At 51.3% G+C, this 21,451-nt stretch overlaps 3 protein-coding genes across 16 annotated transcripts in view; all 3 read right to left on the bottom strand.

The window, feature by feature from the left end:
- KIAA0586 (KIAA0586 ortholog) overlaps nt 1-21,451 on the bottom strand; it is a 389,421-nt gene that overhangs the window by 252,176 nt on the left and 115,794 nt on the right. The gene's annotated exons all lie outside the window — the stretch shown is intronic.
- LOC147022542 (interferon regulatory factor 2-binding protein-like A) lies at nt 11,546-14,406 on the bottom strand. Its single transcript, XM_085887224.1, has one exon. It carries the CDS (start codon nt 14,130-14,132, stop codon nt 12,075-12,077), a length of 2,058 nt encoding a protein of 685 aa, XP_085743350.1. The 5' UTR covers nt 14,133-14,406; the 3' UTR covers nt 11,546-12,074.
- LOC147022541 (uncharacterized) lies at nt 14,939-18,771 on the bottom strand. The gene is made up of 2 exons (XM_085887137.1): nt 17,735-18,771; nt 14,939-15,094 (listed from the first exon to the last, which is right to left on the bottom strand). Exons 1-2 carry the CDS (start codon nt 18,767-18,769, stop codon nt 14,939-14,941), a joined length of 1,191 nt encoding a protein of 396 aa, XP_085743263.1. The 5' UTR covers nt 18,770-18,771.

The following is a 21,451-nucleotide window of genomic DNA, read 5'->3' as shown; positions in this document are numbered from 1 at the left end:
TCTGCGTTCTCAAGGTCAAGCATTGCCAGTGGTAGTGGAAGGAGGCTGGACAGAGTGTGCAAGCAATTACAAAGCAAGCTCCAGGGAAAGGGCTAAACCATACTGCAACACACACACACACACACACACACACACACACACACACACACACACACACACACACACACACACACACACACACACACACACACACACACACACACACACACGTTTTGTGACAGTCTAGACAGTACGCTTCCTTTATCTCTCCTTACTTAAAGGCCCTAAAGTGTGATTGCATTATCAAAATAAGCTGTGTGTATGACACATGGCGTTGATCATGTTTATCAAGCGGCTCATTATGTCAGCCAAACCCACAGTACAAAGCCTTACTTCGGGTGATGACTCATAATGACACATCCTGCTTTTTTCAATGCAATTACAACTGCAAGAACTTCATGAAAAAAGGACCGGCCTCTCGATTCAGCACGTCACGCAACTAACACAGGTTTGAAAGCACCCTCAATCCTTCATTCACTCCGCCATGCACGACCGACTGGCGGGGGAGGCCCGGGCTCATGAGGTCCGTGTGCTCGAAAGTCTGCCTTTGAGAATGTCAACAAACCGTGTTCGCTCAAACCTTGGTGCTACTGTTTGGGCCGATGACAATTTGATGTTTTACTTGCATTGATGTTAAAATTCATTACGATCATCCCGAAAATGAAACGAATAGGTGGAAAGAAGAAAAGAGGACAGCTGTGATGACGTACGTATTTTGTGAATCGCCATGTTTCAGTTTTATCCAAATGTGTGAACTTTCTTGAGCAGGCCGTAATCGGCAAACACAGGCGTCGTGCAATGAAACGAGCAACGCTCTCTCTGCTAATCCTGACCTGCCAACCTCACACTCAACAACAACAGTAATTTGAAGAAAGAAAAATAAAAACACAACAACGATCTGAAAAAAGAGAATCCGTTTCACATCATGTGTCGGCAAGCTTGCCTGAAAGGCTTTAAAACTGCCATCATTGCAAATCACACAAATATGCTAAACATGGACAAAAACCACTATGCACTACAAGTCAGTCACATGGCAACAAATGCTGCTCAGGTAACCGTTTATGCACTGTTTCGTTTTACAAAAACGCCCAAGAGGGTAGTTTATAGACTCGTTAATCGACAGTAATAAATGTCAACGTGTCTGTCAGTGTGTCAGTGTGTATGTGTCTCCTCCATAACTCCAAAACCATGAAACCTAGCAGCCTGAAACTCTGCATGCGTACCAAGAGAACTCCAAGGAAGTACAAGAATGAAAATTGGATGTTTGGGTTCATTAAAACACCCCTTTTGAAGACAATTAACGGCCTTATTTAATTATATCCTTTATCAGGTGCATCCTTGTCTCTCTCTCTCTCTCTCTCTCTCTCTCTCTCTCTCTCTCTCTCTCTCTCTCTCTCTCTCTCTCTCTCTCTCTCTCTCTCTCTCTCTCTCTCTCTCTCTCTCGTCCTCTCTCGCTCTCTACTCTCTCTCTCTCTCTCTCTCTCTCTCTAAGGTGCATCCTCGGTCACTTCACTCTCCCTCGCGGGGGTCTCAATTCGCCATTTTGTTTGGCCTGCTTAACAATGCCTCAACTTGGAACAGGCCACAATGGTTTCTTAACAATAAAGTGCTCAAATGTTTTTTTTGTTTTTTTGTCATTTTCCTCACTCACTATGAAATGTTGTCTACATCGCTTTTGGAAGTACTATAGTTTTCAAATTAGGAGCTTGGAGTGATTTCATGCATAATATGATGCGATTTTCCGCAGTCTACTCTCACGGCCTAATTAAAGTATATCATCGAAATATTATTTCAGTTTAGAGGATCGGATCATGTGGACTAAATAACTCGAAATCTGAAGTGAAACCTGAAAATGTTACCAAATTGGCGATGTTTAGTTTTTTTTTTGTGTGGGTATGTGCCATTACCAATGAGCTTGCTATCACTTGCCAAGCCAGCCGTTCCTTATCAACCATTACATTGGAGTTGCTTGAGTGCTTAAGCCACTTCCTGAACACCCTACAGTCGATAGCGGTACAGTTCGTGTCCCAATCGGGATGTACAGTCGGCAGTTGCAACAAGGTAGACGTATGTAGGCAGCATAAAGCACACACCTCGAAGCCTCATGTATATCACCGAAGGGAGCGGCGCCATTCTGCAGAGAGCGGGATTGGCAAGGGCAGTCAACGAAGAAGCAACACCGCAGTTCGGGAGCCCTGACGTCGAATATCACCTCACAAATTACCTGATGTACGTTTTCTACTGCGATAGTGTGGCTCGGTGTCATTTTTGGGGCGCTTACCGCGCAGCGACGGCCCGGTCCGAGAACACTTCCTCAGCAAAAAGATCACCTGGACACACAGAGTGATGGAACGAAAAGGGATTTCTTTATTTTATATTCTCGTGTGTGTGTGTGTGTGTGTGTGTGTGTGTGTGTGTGTGTGTGTGTGTGTGTGTGTGTGTGTGTGTGTGTGTGTGTGTGTGTGTGTACGAGTGCGGGGGGCATTCAAATAGGAATTAGACTGTAGATTTCGGTGAACTCAGGTCTTGATTCATTTTCATGATAATTGTTGATTCTCAGTTTAATAAATCATTATTTATTTAATTTCCTTGTGTCCATGTTACTGTTGTGGGTTCGAGAGTAAAAACCCCTGTGCAGTGCTACTGCCCTGGTGAAGCACCTAGCATTTCCTTCCTCTGCACGCCATTAATCTCAACTGTAAGCTTCCAAGGGAAAACTGTTTGGCCATCCGTCCAGGTAGGGGCTAACCCTCTGGACACGACAACAGCAATAATCGTATTTAGACTTCAGTGGACCATCAAGAAGATAAATAATCAGATCTAGACTTCAGTAAACCATCAAGAAGATCAATAATAATCATATTTATGCTTTAGTGAACCAATAAGAAGACAAATAATCAGATCTAGACTTCAGCACACCATCAAGAAGATAAATAATCATATCTAGACTTCAGTAAACCATCAAGAAGATAAGTAATCATATTTTGACTGCATGAAACTATCAAGAAGATGAATAATCATATTTAGACTTCAGTAAACCATCAGAAATATCAATAATCGTATTTAGACTTTTGCAAACTATCAAGAAGATAAATAATCACATTTATACTTCAATAAACCATCAAGAATATCAATAATCGTATTTAGACTTTTGTAAACTATGAAGAAGATAAATAATTATATTTAGACTTCAGTAAACCATCAAGAACATCAATAATCATATTTAGACTTCAGTAAACTATCAAGAATATTAATAATCATATTTAGACTTCAGTAAACCATCAGAAATATCAATAATCGTATTTAGACTTTTGCAAACTATCAAGAAGATAAATAATCACATTTATACTTCAATAAACCATCAAGAATATCAATAATCGTATTTAGACTTTTGTAAACTATGAAGAAGATAAATAATTATATTTAGACTTCATTAAACCATCAAGAACATAAATAATCACATTTAGACTTCAGTAAACCATCAGAAATATCAATAATTGTATTTAGACTTTTGTAAACTATCAAGAAGATAAATAATTATATTTTGACTTCAGTAAACCATCAATAACATCAATAATCATATTTAGACTTCAGTAAACTATCAAGAATATCAATAATCATATTTGGACTTCAGTAAACCATCAAGAACATAAATAATCACATTTCGACTTCAGTAAACTATCAAGAAGATAAATAAGATTAAGACTTCAGTAAACCATCAAGAACATCAATAATCATATTAAGACTTCAGTAAACCATCAAGAACATCAATAATCATATTTAGACTTCAGTAAACCATCAAGAACATCAATAATCATATTTATGCTTTAGTGAACCAATAAGAAGACAAATAATCAGATCTCGACTTCAGTAAACCATCAAGAAGATAAATAATCATATCTAGACCAGTGAATCATCAAGAATATCAATAATCGTATTTAGACTTTTCTAAACTATCAAAAAGATAAATAATTATATTTAGACTTCAGTAAACGATCAAGAACATCAATAATCATATTTAGACTTCAGTAAACCATCTAGAACATCAATAATCGTATTTAGACTACAGTAAACCATCAAGAACATCAATAATCATATTTAGACCAGTAAACTATTAATAATATCAATAATCATATTTAGACTTCAGTAAACCATCAAGAACATCAATAATCATATTTAGACTTCAGTAAACCATCAAGAACATCAATAATCATATTTAGACTTCAGTAAACCATCAAGAACATCAATAATCATATTTATACTTCAGTAAACCATCAAGAAGATAAATAATCATATTTAGACTTCAGTAAACCATCTAGAACATCAATAATCGTATTTAGACTTCAGTAAACCATCTAGAACATCAATAATCGTATTTAGACTTCAGTAAACCATCAAGAAGATAAATAATCATATTTAGACTTTTGTAAACTATGAAGAAGATAAATAATCATATTTCGACTTCAGTAAACCATCAAGAATATCAATAATTGTATTTCAACTTTTGTAAACTATCAAGAAGATAACTAATCATATTTAGACTTCAGTAAACCATCAAGAATATCAATAATTATATTTCGACTTTTGTAAACTATAAAGAATATCAATAAATATATTTCGACTTCAGTAAACCATCAAGAATATCAATAATCGTATTTAGACTTTTGTAAACCATCAAGAAGATAAATAATCATATTCAGACTTCAGCAAACCATCAAGAATACCAATAATTATATTTAGACTTCAGTAAACCATCAAGAAGATAAATAATTATATTTAGACCTCAGGAAACCATGAAGAAGACCAATAATTAAAACCGAAGAAAAAAAAACAAAAAAAAACTTAACCCCAGAGTGCAACATGGCAATGATGGAACAATTGGCCTCATTTCCTTGTTTTAGCTCATGCAGGATCGTGTGACGATTACTTCCACTTGGGTGTAGTCCCTTGGCAACTGTGGACCCTTTGTCTATTAATTTCCATTTTGCATACAGAACATAAATACAGTATTGGACTTAAATGCAATTGGTTCAATTCCCAACAAAGAATTCACCTTCAAACATGACTCCAGCTGAGGGGGGCACCTGACGTATGACGCTCGAGTACCAAAAATGCCGTTATTTCTTCTTTTAACATAAATTTGATTAAGAATTGAAATTTTTTTCTTCTTGTGATGTTGGTCCGACCACGTGTTAAAATAATATGGAATTGGAATTGTATAACAAACAAAAACGAGGACACACACACACACACACACACACACACACACACACACACACACACACACACACACACACACACACACACACACACACACACACACACTAAAAAGGAGTCAAATACTTGCTTCTTACATTAAAAATTAAACTAAATTCATTTGAATAAAACGGATCCCCTTAACTACAGACCAATCAGCTTACTTCCAATCATCAGCAAGGTCATGGAATCCATCATCACAGTTTATATGAAGTCATTCCTTTTCTGCAACACCCTCATCTCAGATCATTAATTTGGATTCAGACCAGGTCACTCCACCTTGGACATGTTGTTCACCCAACAATGGGGAAGCACTCAATGTCAGACATGAGATCAGGACCGTCTCTCTTGACATATCTCATGCTTTTGATACAGTCTGGCGTCCTGCCTTGCTCTCCAAACTCTCTACCTATGATATCCAAGACCAACTCCACACATGGCTTACTGACTTCCTCTATTCTCACAGACAATGTGTGGTTCTCAACAGAATCCTTTCATCTGCTCTCTCTCTGTCAAGGCTGGAGTACCCCAAGGCAGTGTTCTGGGCCCAGTCGGCCAGTCCTATTCCTGATCTTCATCAATGATCTCTCTGACCATCTGGAGAAAACCCCCATATCTATTTGCTGATGACTCCACCCGCTGCTGTGACATCCCTCATCCTTCAGAAAGGTGGCCGCAACCTCTTCCCTCTTCAGATCTTGAACAAAAAAAAAAAAAAAAAAATCACAAACTGGTAAAACACTTCAAATGTCTTTCAATCCTGACAAATCTTACTCTCACTCCAAAAGGACTGTCTGGCAAACCGTCCTCCCCCATCCCCAACCCAATCGACTTAGCAATCCTCTTGAGGAAGTTGTCATTCAAACTCCTGGGTCTCGGTATCAGCCATGATATTTCTTGGGGAAACTGCATTTCAAAGTTGGCCTCCAAAGTCCATCGCCGACAGGCTATCCTCTGTCGTACAAAGTACTTCCTTGGCACACGTGAACCCCTATCCACCTACAAGGCCTTCATCCGCAGCTTGATGGAGTACTGCTCTCCCCTCTGGCTTGGCTCCCCTGCCTCACATCTTGCTCAGCTTGACGCGATGGAAACCAAGGCCTTCAGGATTATTGGAATCTTCGGCGATGAAGCTGAGTGTATGGGCCTATCACTTTGCCATCACAGACAGGTCGGCGGTCTCTCTGTCTTCGACCTCCTTTCTGGTCCGAGCACCCTCGGCATTTTCCACGGCTTCCCCCTCCGACTTTATGCAGCGCACACACGGTCCAACATCAACCCCCTCCTGGTGAAACGACCTCAATCCAGGAACAATGCTCACCTCCACCCATTTGTAATATAACAATTCATACAGTTAGTGACCATTTTAAAAACGTTCATTAATTGCTGAAATATTCATTTTTGCATTTGGGAGAACTTTTGAAATAACCGATTTTTGGGTTCCAGAGGTTTGTGTCCCTCGTATATTGTCAATGATCAAACACAAGCTTTGGGTGAACAGACGTAAATTGATTCGATTAAATATTCGCTACGACGCTTGTCTAGTTATGGAGCACGTGCTGTTGGCTCCAGGACAACGTGACAAGCAGCACTGATGAAAGGAATATGGACAAAATCGCCATTCTTATTGGTGTAAATCATGCGTGCAGTATGGAATGAAGATCAGAAAGAGAAATAAAGATCGACAAGCAATGATCAAACGAAATTATTTATTCAAGTTAAATATCAAGCTGACAGGATGGCCAAGAGGTGTGCACACTCAGTTCTAAGCTATCTAGCCTGGGTTTGAATCCCGACCCGGCTATATAAACTGTCAACGCAGTGTTTCACAGGCAGTGCGATTCAATGTGTGTGCCGTCCCTCGGATGGACGTTCAATGGGCACACTATCTGCTGGCATTCGTTGGTGGAAGATAAATATCCCATGTTGTCCTTTGCGAAGAGTAGGTGAGCTATTGCTGGCACCATGGCCAAATTCCAAATTCCTGCCCTCAATGGTCGAACATAAAGCCTGGTCAGCCGGTTCGTGAAGACTTGAGCAAAGCTTTCCGCCGGCTGGTGCCACAAGAACATGGGATAATAGTGGCAGAAGAAGAAGATGACAAGTTAAATATCGAAAAACAAACATACTTAAATATCCACTTCGCCCTCCTCACTGTTCATCTTCCCCCTTCCCATTGAGAGAATGTTCAGGTGAACTGGGTGTGCGGTGTGGATGATGTATAGGTATTGTGATTGGGTGGTTGGGGTTTGGGTGGTGTACATGTGGCAAAGGCATGAAGGGAATCCTCCTCTGTCAATATGTCAACATATTTTGTCATTTTAAATAAATAGATTTGAAAACAAATCGCATGGCAGGATTGCCGAGAGGTATGCACACTCACCTCTGATCACCACCCAGCTACAAACCGTCATCTCGGGGTTTCACAGACAGGGTGATTCATCAATGTCTGTGCCGTTTCTTGGATGGACGTTAAACTTGGTGCCCCCTCTGCTGGAGTTAGTTGGTGGATGTGAAAAGATCCCAGACTGTCCTTCACGAAGAGTCGGCGAGTTGTCGCCAGCATCCTAAACAAATTTCTTCCCTGACTTCCTGCGTCCGAGTGGCGACCCGACCGAGTTGTAGCCTCGTAACTGCTTTGGCAGCACCAACACTGCATCGGGAATGGTACATGACGACGACGACGACGACGCCGCCGACAACAAATGAATGAAACTACTTTTGTAAATTCTTCACGGCTCAAACAGAGAGCCGATGCCTGGTCCAAGGCCTATTTGCTTTTCGAGCATATTTAATAGGTGAAGACCAAATTTTTCAGTTCATAGTGAAATGAACAGCAGTTTGAGACAGAATGTGGAAAACGATAAAGAGAACACAAGTAACAGAAGGATTGTCTCAAGGATTATTTGGTCTCTCTGGCAACCACGTGGATAATGCTTTAAAACGGCAGCACGGTGAGCCAATCACAGGGTAGAGCTGCACGTCACAAGTGATCCTCACTCCACAATTCTTTCCACATCCAGAATTGTTTTCTCCATCACCAAGACAGAAATGATCCCTGAACCGAGACAAAAATAAATTAATTAATTAAATAAATAAAAAACAGAGGAGCACAACTCTGCACCGGGCTGCGTGTCATCATTTACCGAGCGGCGTCGTGCCGTCGACCGACGAGATTCGTGAAATAATGGCTGGCAAAACAAGGGCATTCCTGCTGTACAAACAGGATCAACCTCGGAACCATGAGCACATCGTCGTCATCAGGTGACTAGTGAAGTTAGGACTGGATAGTAAAGTTTGCCAGAGGACTGGAGAAAGAGAAAAAGGCAACACCAAGAGAAACGGGTAAACGGTTCACATTCCATTTGACAGCCAGTTTGTCGTTCGCATTGCATGATGTGGAGATACTACGTGCAGGGCAACACTAATCAGAGGTTTACACTTGCACCGGTACCAACGATCACACCATTCTGCCCATAAAACCTCGTTCTGATAATTAATCATTAGCGTAGCATGTGTGTGGCATGTTCTTTGTGGTACAAAGGTGAAGCCGGGAGCTTCAGAGCGTGTATGTGGTGCCAGAGTCGTTGCGTTTGTTTTTCTCTCTTTATCGGGTCATACTCTCTGCAGCTGGTGCTTTGATGTGACTCAAGGCTGCTTTAGGTCTGCTGATGCATTATTTTTGGCCATTCCTCCCGAGGACGTACCATCTCTGAATGGTCACATTTGCCTGGTGAGTTGTCACTGGAGGACGGCATTTACCATGACATCACAGTACGCTTAATGCAAGTGGATAATTACGTGGAGAACGTCCTTTATCAAAACTGCCAAAACGCTCTGAGGTCATGAAAACCCGAAAAAACAATTCAAATAACTTGCTGCTAAACGAACCATTCACCAAACAGGTGAATAGTAAAGTTAGGTCAACTTGACCACTCCATCACATTCCAATTTGTTTGCTCACAAATGTGACTGAAGACCCTGCCAATCATTTATTTGGATCACGTGCATTGCTTTGGGAGCAAAACGTTGTGCAAATGCGGAAAGGGATTTAAAATGGTAATAAAATGGTTCGGTGGGCAGTGCGTACCCCTTACACCGACTCGAGCTATGTAATTCATTTCACAAATGGGCATTCATTTAGTTCCAAATCATTTTGATAGTGTGTGCAAAATGCCATCAAGTTTCAGTATAATAAACCTGACATGAACCCGAAAAGGGACAGATTTCAAGCTGCTGCCCAGTCACGAACAGCACCACAACACGTCACCCGTTCACGGAACACGTCACGAGAGCGGAGACGTTTTCTTGGATTAAGGCGCTCTGTAAAAGTCGACCATTCAGGAACCTGTCGGGAAAGACGACGTCCAAAGGTCCTGGCAGAAGCCGAAAGCACGCTCGAATTGCAGAACCTTTTGAAATGGAACATTATCATTTGCCCCGCCCAAAAAAACCATCACCGAATTCACCGAACATTATCAATGAAGCAAAGTCCAAACAAGCTTGGGATTTACAACTCGAGTGGCACAGTGGTTTGTTTTCCATCAACTGGTCTTTGCTCCAGATTTCTTTATAGTGCACTTTTATCTGAAAGTCAACTTCAGTGCAACCAAATGGAGCTACAGCTGCCAACGTGCATCACAGCTTATCAGACAGTCCAAAGTTATCAGTGGCGAAAGCATCTGTCCCAAAGAACAGAGCGAGCCCAAGGGCATGGACAAAACAAAGGAATGACCTGTGTCTGCAAAGCCATATGCCAAACACGGGCCGAGCAAGTTGCCCAGAATCTTGGACAGGGTTCCAATCTGCAAGAAGGACTATTGTGCACAAGCAGAGGGTCTACCAGGGTGCTGGGAATGGTGAACACCCATCCGGCGGGCGAACACCCATCCGGCGGGCGAACACCCATCCGGCGGGCGAACACCCATCCGGCGAGCTTGTTCACCAATCCCAGTCCCAGCGAGCCTGTCTACCAAGGCAGTCCTAGTGAGCCTGTCCACCAAGCCTGGGCTTCAAGAGCCTGTCTACCAAGGACAGTCCCAGCGAGCCTGTCTACCAAGGCAATCCTAGTGAGCCTGTCCACCAAGCCTGGGCTTCACGAGCCTGTCTACCAAGGCCAGTTCCAGTGAGCCTGTCGACAAAGCCTGGGCCTCGCTCTGCTGTCAAAGCATGCTTCACGTGAGGCAAGCCATGCCCTGCAGAATGGAATATAAATTAGTCATTCTGGAAACGGTCGTCGCGTGTTGTGCCAGAACAGCATCGAGCGAGGCAGAGCACCCCCCATCTCCGCGCCCCAAATCTCCAAGTCTGCAGCAGAAAAACCGAGCACTAAACAACCACTCCCCCTTCCCAGCCACTAAATGTTCCACCCTTTCCTACTTGACCACCCAAAATAGAGCCCAGCCCAAATATCCCTATCCACTTGGACGTCCTCACCAACCCACGACCACAGCGCATGTCTTACCGCTTCAAAACGCCTTCCTCTACTAACTCCAACATGCACTTTACTTACCCTTACTCCCACTGAACGCCCTTCCTTCCTTCAAGACGCCATCCTGAGAGAAAACTCGACAGTAAACAATTTAAAAAGGAATTCAAATGGTTCCTGCTCCAAGTGAGTCAAAGGAAACAAATAAACTGTGCACAATCCAGCCCACCAGGTGCACCGAGTGTGGTACAGCTAAACAGGTAGTATTTTATTCTTAATAAAAACTATGAAATCCCAAAGCACATGGTTATGGGATTCTGCAAGAGCAGCACCAACATGTCCCCTCCCTCCTGTAGCACTGTTGTGGCATATACTCCCCCACCCTCCTCAACATGAACACAACCCCTGCTGCCCAAAAGTGCTGGAAGAATGAAACACATTACTCTTTAACCCCTCTTCCCACCTCCCACACCTAGAAACACATGGCAAAATAGAAGTTGCGACACTCATCCCAAGAGTAACAGGCCCTCTGTCCTCATGGCGTTTATAGTAATACATTCCATCCATCCCCCCCCCCCTTCCACTGAGAGCAAACAGCAAAACGACCAATCGTGCCATCTCAATCCAGCTCCAACACCCTCCCTCCACTCACACGCCATCCAACTATAGCGCTGCAAGAAACACATAACCAACTATTTCAATGGAATGGAATATAAAATAGTACAACTAAAGGGTGAGTGAGTGCACATACCTGGTCTTGATGCGTTTGGTTTAGTCCCAATAAGGGTTTGAATGTTCAGCCCAAAGAGAACTCACAAGGGATGCGGATTGTACACACATCTGTATTTACAAAGTTTTCTCCATGACAAAGCATTCGTTCGGGACAACAACAGGTGTGATTTTGATCCGTACGAGTGCAAGTGACGGACGATACGTGGGCCATCGCTTTGGCAAATCTAAACCTGTGCACACATCCAGCAGTTGTGGGGGACTTGGGGGGGGCAAGGGGGGCAGATATATCAAGCCACGTGGTCACCACATGCGCAGTTCATCATCGACGATCCTGCACTCAATCTTGATTAGCGGCAAAGATGACAGGTAAATGCTTTTTGTACCAAAGTTAACAAGAGTGAAAAGATACAACGCTATAAGGGAGGTTATGGGAGAATGGTGGAAGAAAAGATGAGGGAAACGGAGGGGGAAAACTATTGTTTACTGAAACAATACACAACTCCAAAAATATATGACACTTGGTATTAGGGAATTTAAAAGAAAAGGAAGAGAAAAGAGCAGGTGCACGGTATGTACAGTTGCCCACAAGACTAATGGAGTCCAGAACCCGAGCTCCCCCTCAGTGCTCAGTTTCTTTCTTTACGGCCAGAATGGTGGCAATCTCACCCTGCATGAAAGCCCATGGCACGTTTGACCCCACGAGCGGACACTTCTGTCCACTCGGACAGTACACCTCTCCGTTCACGCCCTGCTTCTTGATACTCTCACGTGAGCATGGGAAACAGAACTTGTGTGCCGGCACAGACGGGCACTGCACAAAGTGAGTGTCTTCCAGGCGTTCATGGCAGTTGGTGCAACATAGAGGACCTCCCGTTCCTCCTCCTGCACCACCTCCGGTCACCGACGCATCTGGTGTGCTGGGGATGGGAGCGCCAGGCGGGGGCGGACCCAGCGGGACACCGCCGTGCTCAGCGTCAGGGTGCGAACCCTGCCTTGCTCCGTCCCCATTCCGAGAGGCTGCACCCGCAGCCCGCCGTGCTCCCACCGATGATGGAGAAACAGGACTGGTGCTGCCACGCCTTGAGGGTTGCACGGCCGCTCCGGCTGCAGAACCCGCATCCTTGGGTGATAACGCATTCCCTCCACCTAAGTTGTCAGCCACAGATATGAGCGCCGCCATTGGAGATGGTCCATTACGCATGCTTGCATCAGGCGGCGTCGTCCGGTTGGGGTTGATCGATGCGCCTGGTCCTGGGTGTGCCACAAATCCGGTAGATACTCCCGTAGGAGTCATCCATGCCTGTCGTAGTGGTGGGCCTGGCTGCTGCTGCTGCTGCTGCTGCTGCTGCTGCTGCTGCTGCTGCTGCTGCTGCTGCTGCTGCTCATCCCCATTTATTTTTCCATCGGGTTCAGGCGACGCCTTCCTCTTGCGTGGTCCACGGGATCCCGCTGCATTGCGAGACACATTGCAATAGACAGTGGGCAATATGGGCCAGGAGGGGTCCAGGTAGGGTAAAGGTAACATGTCCATACGTAGTGGCTCCTTGAAGAACCGCACAGGGTCTGGAAGTAAGTCCGCCAACAGGCGCCAATCCCCAGAGCCATGCTTCTTTTCAAATTCAAGCCATTTGAGTCCGGATGATAGGCCCCGAGCTAACTCCTTCATACTATCCTGGCTCATTTGTCGTGCGACACCTGAAGCACTTGGAAACACGACCCCCGAGCCTGTGGGATACTCGATGAACATTTTAAGCTCATAGTAATCCATACCGACTTTGCTCGACGCGTCAAACGCCACCACGCGGCCATGCTGCAAGGCCGGGTCACGCTTGAAACGCACATCGAACGGCATGCTATTGGACAACGCCACGAGCACGTCTCGCACCGCTTTCGGTCTTCCCGTCCAATCTTCGGCACGGCTGCGCAAGCTGTCCGCCAACTCAGCTAGGGCATCCGCGTTGCGTCGTTCACGGCCATCTCCGTCGGAATGAAACCCGCGCTTCCCGCTCACCATATCGAGTCCCGCAGCAGATAGTGGAAGACCCACCGCGGCCGCCACCGTGGCAGACAAATGGCGGCCCACTCCGGCATGGGTTGCAAAGGCTGCAGGCAGTACAGCCTGAGAGGGTGGTCCATTAACCAGGTGGTGCGGGATCAGGCTGGGTGGCAGCGCACCCGGTGGGGGCACCGAGTGAGTCCGCCGCGGGTTGGGACTTTGGCGCTGCAACTCGGGCGGCTCTTCAGACTTCGCGAAACCATTGACGGCCGGAGACGCGGGCAGTCCATTGGTGATGCGACCTGGTGCTGCAGGAGGTGGGAACTCAAGCAAGCGGCCCCCACGTTCACCTGACAGGTGATAGCGGTCGAGAGGCAGCTGAACTCCGGGGTGAAGACGGCCGCTCATCTCCACATGGTTCATGGACAAAAGATCTTTGGGCAAGTTCTCGGCCTTAACCGCTGCCGGGCCTGGCGAACGGCCTTCCTGGAAACCGTGGCTGCGTTTGAGCGTGCGTGCCGTCTCCAGCACAAGCTCGATGCGGTCCGCACCCTCGTAGTTCACGCAACCTCGGCACACGGGCTCGGAGAAGTCCCACAGCATAGCCCAGGGCATGCGTGGCAGGTCACACAGGTAACACGACTGGCGACGTGAGGCTGCCCCGAGCGCCTGCGTCGCCATCTCGAAGCCGAAGCCCCGGCCGCGATGTTCCTTCTGAAGAACGATAGAGGGGTGCCGAAGCGATGCAGCAATGAAACTGCTGTGAAAGGACACACGAGCACGTTTCGTTTCGTCCCTCACTCGCTGCAGCTGAAGATTCGTTGTGGTGATGGTGGGGGAATGGGGAGGGGGGACCAGTCGTGAAGGAAACCGAACAGATTAACCGAGCGAACCGCCGCACGACCCGGTGCTCCCACAACCCGAGCTTCTCCAGCGTAACCACCCGTGACGTCATCGACTGCCGTCATCCCCGCCGCTGCCCCTCCTCCTGCCCTCCCGCTCAAAACTCTTTACCCCCTCAGGGTATCGCGTGGAGCAAACGTGCTAGCTGTGAGCCAAGCGCAGTACACCGCCTCCCCACTCCCAAAACAAGGTATCCACTCCCTCTTGTGCTCACGTCACGCCTCAACCGGCTATTGCTCGAGCTTTTATACATAAAGGGGAGGATGAGTGGCCCATATTCTGAGGATGTTTACCTTTCTGTCCAAACCCACAGCAACACTGTACCCAGGGACAGGTATCCAAATATACCTTTCTGCACCGCTAAACCATGTCAGACAATGCAGTAAAAGAAAACCTCTGTGTGCGCAGTTCGTCTTGCATGCCATTCACGAAGAGGGGAGGTGGGGGAGGTACCATGCAGACAAAAGTGCCCTGGCGCAGCGATCACGTGACATCGTGCAGCAAAAATGCCATATTATGTAGTTCCCTTGACAAGGCACATGCTTTCTTTGCAGATGGTTCCATATCCACCAAGTTTGCCTTTTCTATGACCGTCTTGTGAATGCATTATCTGGGAAGTGAGCTGCCCATGCCCCAAAACCCCCAAAGCCCGCATCCGGACGTTGTGCCAGTTCGACAACATACATTTGACTCTGGGATGATCTTCGTTTGCTTTCGGGGGCTTGAGGCAATCTCCATTTCTTTTTGGTGGCCATGGAATGATCTCACTTTGCTTTAAGGGGCTTGAGAAGATCTTGCTTTGAGTTAGGCAGCATGGGATGGATGATTTCAGTTCACTGCAAGTTCATCAAAACACGCAATGCAGCATTTGAGGGGTGGGGGGTGGAGTAAATGAAAAAGAAAACGCACTTTGGGTGTGGGGGTACCGTCTGAGCCCTGTACAGTGGGAACGAGAGCAGTGAACACGCCCCATCTGCCATTTGCAAAATGTAGAGCTCATTCAATCGGGTTCCTCATTTTCCGGGGCAACATGCGGGGAGGGTGGGGACACTGTGGCCAGGGAGTAATGGGGGTTGGGGGGGGAGGTTCAAAGTGAGGACACGTGTGGAGAAGGAGGATGGAGGCACAAAGTGCGGAGAGGGAGGTTGGGGGGTGCAAAGTGAGGACAAGTGCGGAGAGGGAGGTTGGGGGGGCGCAAAGTGAGGACACATGCGGAGAGGGAGGGTGGGGGGCGCAAAGTGAGGACACGTGCAGAGAGGGAGGTTGGGGAAACATGATGTGCAAAGAGGGCCAGGGGAAACAAAGTGTGAAGAGGAAGGCAGGGAGGCACAAAGTTCAAGAGGGAAGGTGAGGGCACAAATTAAGAAGAGGCTGGGTGGGGGGGGGGCACAAAGTGCGAAGAGGGAGGATGGGAGGCACAAAGTGTGAAGAGGGAGGGCAGGGGGCACAAAGTGTGAAGAGGGAGGGTAGGGGGGCACAAAGTGCGAAGAGGGACAGTGAGGACACGAAGTGCGAAGAGGGACAGTGAGGACACGAAGTGCGAAGAGGGAGAGTTAATGTTGATCTGACATTAGTAACCTTTTGAAATATCGTGATAAATATATAGATTGTTTGTTGGCCCCATCTGTCAATGGTGAAGAATCAGTTTTAAAATGGTCATATCCAGACCTGGATCACGATCTTCACCAAAATCCAAAAAAATTCGTCCTTGTCACACCCCAACCTGTCCACCACATTTCATCCGAATCCGTCTACAACATTTTCAGATATCATGTTCACAGACAAACAGACAAACAGACAAACAGGAGCGAACGCATAACCTTCAGTGTCGGAGGAAAATACTCAACGCCCCTCAGTGGATTCCAAAGACCGAAACACGATGGATAAAACAGGGTTTCAATTTGGAGCAGTCACGAGTTCACAGCCTGATCCGATGGACATGGCGTAGAGATGTTCGGGAAGCACCAAGCACTGTCCCATGACCCCCCTCATCTCTCTTGCACACAAAGACAGAGTGTGTCCTTATACTATTGAACGGGCAGAACAAGGATCAGTTAAAGTCTGAACTCAATTTGAAGGGGACGACAGGGGAAAGAGATGAGCAAAGGAGAAGGGAGGACAACAAGGAGGGAGGAGAGGTCGGGGCAGGGGCGATGATGGGGGCGCGTGACGAGAGGGAACCGATAGACGGGCGGGGAGACGAGGGAAGGGTGACGGACGGATGGGGAGACAAGAGGGGGACGATGGCCAGATGGGGAGATGAGAGGAGGATGACGGAAGGACGGGGAGAGGAGAGGAGGGGGACAGAGGGACGGGGAGACGAGAGGGGGCAACGGACAGACGGGGTGACGAGGGAGGGGTGACGGACGGATGGGGAGACAAAAGGGGGTGACGGCCAGACGAGAGGAGGGGCAAGAGACGGACGTGGAGAGGAGAGGAGAGGGGGGCAAGGAACGGACGAGAGGGGGACGTTGGCCAGACGGGGAGATGAGAGGGGGGTGACGGACGGACGGGGAGAGGAGAGGGGTGAGGGAGGGACAGAGAGACGAGAGGAGGACGGTGGAGGGACGGGGAGACGAGAAGGGGGCGACGGACGGACGGGGAGACGAGAGAGGGGCGACGGCCGGCCGGGGAGACGAGAGAGGGGCGACGGACGGACGGGGAGACGAGAGAGGGGTGACGGACGGACGGGGAGACGAGAGGGGGGGCGACGGAGGAACAGGGAGACGAGAGAGGGGCGACGGACAGACGGGGAGACGAGAGAGGGGTGACGGACGGACGGGGAGACGAGAGAGGGGCGACGGACAGAGAGGGAGATGAGAGAGGGGCGACGGACGGATGGGGAGACGAGAGGGGGCGACGAGAGGAGGGCAGCGGGGGGACGGGGAGACGAGGGGGGGGCGAGGGAGGGACAGGGACACGAGAGGGGGGCAACGGACGGACGGGGTGACAAGGGAGGGGTGACGGACGGATGGGGAGACAAAAGGGGGCGACGGCCAGACGAGAGGGGGGCGAGAAACGGACGTGGAGAGGAGAGCGGGGGCAAGGAATGGCCAAGAGGAGGACGATGGCCAGACGCGAAGATGAGAGGGGGGTGACGGACGGAAGGGGAGAAGAGAGGGGTGGCAGAGGGACGGAGAGACGAGAGGAGGCCGACGGAGGGACGGGGACACGAGAGGAGGGCGACGGAGGGACAGGGAGACGAGAGGGGGAAGACGGAGGGACAGGGACACGAGAGGGGGGAAACGAGAGGGGGCGACGGATGGACGGGGAGAGGAGAAGGGGGCGACGGACGGGTGGGGAGACGAGAGACGGGCGACGGACGGACAGGGAGATGAGAGGGGGAAGACGGAGGGACAGTGGCAGGAGAGGGGGAGGACGAGAGGGGCGAGGGATCGACGGGGAGACGAGAGAGGGGCAACGGACGGACAGGGAGACGAGAGAGGGGGCACGGACAGACGGGGAGACGGGAGAGGGGCGACGGACAGACTGGGAGACGAGAGAGGGGTGACGGACGGACGGGGAGACGAGAGAGGGGCGACGGACGGACTGGGAGATGAGAGGGGGAAGACGGAGGGACAGGGACACGAGAGGGGGGAAACGAGAGGGGGCGACGGATGGACGGGGAGAGGAGAAGGGGGCGACGGACGGGTGGGGAGACGAGAGACGGGCGACGGACGGACAGGGAGAGGAGAGGGGGAAAAGGGAGGGACATGGAGCCGAGAGGGGGGAAACGAGAGGGGCGACGGATGGACGGGGAGACGAGAGAGGGGCAACGGACGGACAGGGAGACGAGAGAGGGGGCACGGACAGACGGGGAGACGGGAGAGGGGCGACGGACAGACTGGGAGACAAGAGAGGGGTGACGGATGGACGGGGAGACGAGAGAGGGGCGACGGACGGACTGGGAGACGAGAGAGGGGGCACGGACAGACGGGGAGACGGGAGAGGGGCGACGGACAGACTGGGAGACGAGAGAGGGGTGACGGATGGACGGGGAGACGAGAGAGGGGCGACGGACGGACTGGGAGACGAGAGAGGGGTGACGGATGGACGGGGAGACGAGAGAGAGCGACGGACGGACAGCGAGACGAGAGGGGGCGACAAGAGGAGGGCGACAGAGAGACGGGGAGCCGAGAGGGGGGCGATGGAGGGACAGGGACACAAGAGGGGGGCAACGGACGGACGGTGTGACGAGGGAGGGGTGACGGACGGATGGGGAGACAAAAGGGGGCGACGGCCAGACGAGAGGGGGTGAGAGACGGACGTGGAGAGGAGAGCGGGGGCAAGGAACGGCCAAGAGGAGGACGAAGGCCAGACGGGAAGATGAGAGGGGGTGACGGATGGACGGGGAGACGAGAGGGGTGACGGAGGGACGGAGAGACGAGAGTAGGCCGACGGAGGGACGGGGACATGAGAGGGGGCGACGGAGGGACAGGGAGACGAGAGGGGAAGACGGAGGGACAGGGACACGAGAGGGGGGAAACGAGAGGGGGCGACGGATGGACGGGGAGAGGAGAAGGGAGCGACGGACGGGTGGGGAGACAAGAGGGGGAGACGGATGGGCGGCGAGATGAGAGGGGGTGACGGACGGACGGGGAGACGAGAGACGGGCAACGGACGGACAGGGAGACGAGAGAGGGGGCACGGACAGACGGGGGAGACGGGAGAGGGGCGACGGACAGACTGGGAGACGAGAGAGGGGTGACGGATGGACGGGGAGACGAGAGAGGGGCGACGGACGGACAGGGAGACGAGAGGGGCGACAAGAGGAGGGCGACAGAGAGACGGGGAGACGAGAGGGGGGCGACGGAGGGACAGGGACACAAGAGGGGGGCAACGGACGGACGGGGTGACGAGGGAGGGGTGACGGACGGATGGGGAGACAAAAGGGGGCGACAGCCAGACGAGAGGGGGTGAGAGACGGACGTGGAGAGGAGAGCGGGGGCAAGGAACGGCCAACAGGAGGACGATGGCCAGACGGGAAGATGAGAGGCGGGTGACGGATGGACGGGGAGACGAGAGGGGTGACGGAGGGACGGAGAGACGAGAGTAGGCCGACGGAGGGACGGGGACACGAGAGGGGGCGACGGAGGGACAGGGAGACGAGAGGGGGAAGACGGAGGGACAAGGACACGAGAGGGGGAAACGAGAGGGGCGACGGATGGACGGGGAGAGGAGAAGGGGGCGACGGACGGGTGGGGAGACAAGAGGGGGGAGATGGATGGGCGGCGAGATGAGAGGGGGGTGACGGACGGACGGGGAGACGAGAGAGGGGCAACGGACGGACAGGGAGACGAGAGAGGGGGCACGGACAGACGGGGAGACGGGAGAGGGGCGACGGACACACTGGGAGACGAGAGAGGGGTGACGGATGGATGGGGAGATGAGAGAGGGGCGACAGACGGACAGGGAGACGAGAGGGGCGACGAGAGGAGGGAGACAGAGGGACGGGGAGACGAGAGGGGGCGATGGAGGGACAGGGACACAAGAGGGGGGCAACGGACGGACGGGGTGACGAGGGAGGGGTGACGGACGGATGGGGAGACAAAAGGGGGCGACGGCCAGACGAGAGGGGGGTGAGAGACGGATGTGGAGAGGAGAGCGGGGGCAAGGAACGGCCAAGAGGAGGACGATGGCCAGACGGGAAGATGAGAGGGGGTGACAGACGGACGGGGAGAGGAGAGGGGTGACGGAGGGACGGAGAGACGAGAGGAGGCCGACGGAGGGACGGGGACACGAGAGATGGGGCGACGGAGGGACAGGGAGACGAGAGGGGGAAGACGGAGGGACAGGGACACGAGAGGGGGAAACGAGATGGGGCGACGGATGGACGGGGAGAGGAGAAGGGGGCGACGGACGGGTGGGGAGACAAGAGGGGGAGACGGATGGGCGGCGAGATGAGAGGGGGTGACGGACGGACCGGGAGACAAGGGGGCGAAGGACGGACTGGGAGACGAGATGGGGGCGAAGGACACAGGGGGAGACGAGAGGGGGAGACGGATGGGCGGCGAGATGAGAGGGGGGTGACGGACGGGCGGGGAGACAAGGGGGGTGACGGACGGACGGGGAGACGAGAGAGGGGCGACGGACGGACAGGGAGACGAGAGAGGGGTGACGGATGGACGGGGAGACGAGAGAGGGGCGACGGATGGACGGGGAGACGAGAGAGGGGCGACGGACAGACGAGGAGACGAGAGAGGGGTGACGGACGGATGGGGAGACGAGAGAGGGGCGACGGACGGAGAGGGAGATGAGAGAGGGGGGACGAGAGGAGGGCGACAGAGGGACGGGGAGACGAGAGGGGGGGCAACGGAGGGACAGGGACACGAGAGGGGGGCAACGGACGGACGGGGTGACGAGGGAGGGGTGACGGACGGATGGGTAGACAAAAGGGGGACGACGGCCAGACGAGAGGGGGGGTGAGAGACGGCTGTGGAGCGGAGAGCGGGGGCAAGGACCGGCCAAGAGGAGGACGATGGCCAGACGGGAAGATGAGACGGGGTGACGGACGGACGGGGAGACGAGAGGGGTGACGGAGGGACGGAGAGACGAGAGGGGGCGACGGAGGGACAGGGAGACGAGAGGGGGAAGACGGAGGGACAGGGACACGAGAGGGGGAAACGAGAGGGGGCGACGGATGGACGGGGAGAGGAGAAGGGGGCGACGGACGGGTGGGGAGACAAGAGGGGGAGACGGATGGGCGGCGAGATGAGAGGGGGATGACGGACGGACGGGGAGACGAGAGAGGGGCAACGGACGGACAGGGAGACGAGAGAGGGGGCACGGACAGACGGGGAGACGGGAGAGGGGCGACGGACACACTGGGAGACGAGAGAGGGGTGACGGATGGACGGGGAGATGAGAGAGGGGCGACGGACGGACAGGGAGACGAGAGGGGGCGACGAGAGGAGGGAGACAGAGGGACGGGGAGACGGGAGCGGGGCGACGGACAGACTGGGAGACGAGAGAGGGGTGACGGATGGACGGGGAGACGAGAGAGGGGCGACGGACGGACTGGGAGACGAGAGAGGGGTGACGGATGGACGGGGAGACGAGAGAGAGCGACGGACGGACAGCGAGACGAGAGGGGGCGA

This window comes from Eptatretus burgeri, chromosome 7 (assembly GCF_056783735.1).
Source record: "Eptatretus burgeri isolate ZD-2024b chromosome 7, Ebu_testis_v1, whole genome shotgun sequence".
Classification (NCBI taxonomy): domain Eukaryota; kingdom Metazoa; phylum Chordata; class Myxini; order Myxiniformes; family Myxinidae; genus Eptatretus; species Eptatretus burgeri.
The sequence above is the reverse complement of the archived record's forward strand: the minus strand, read 5'-3'. Positions and strand labels throughout refer to the sequence as shown.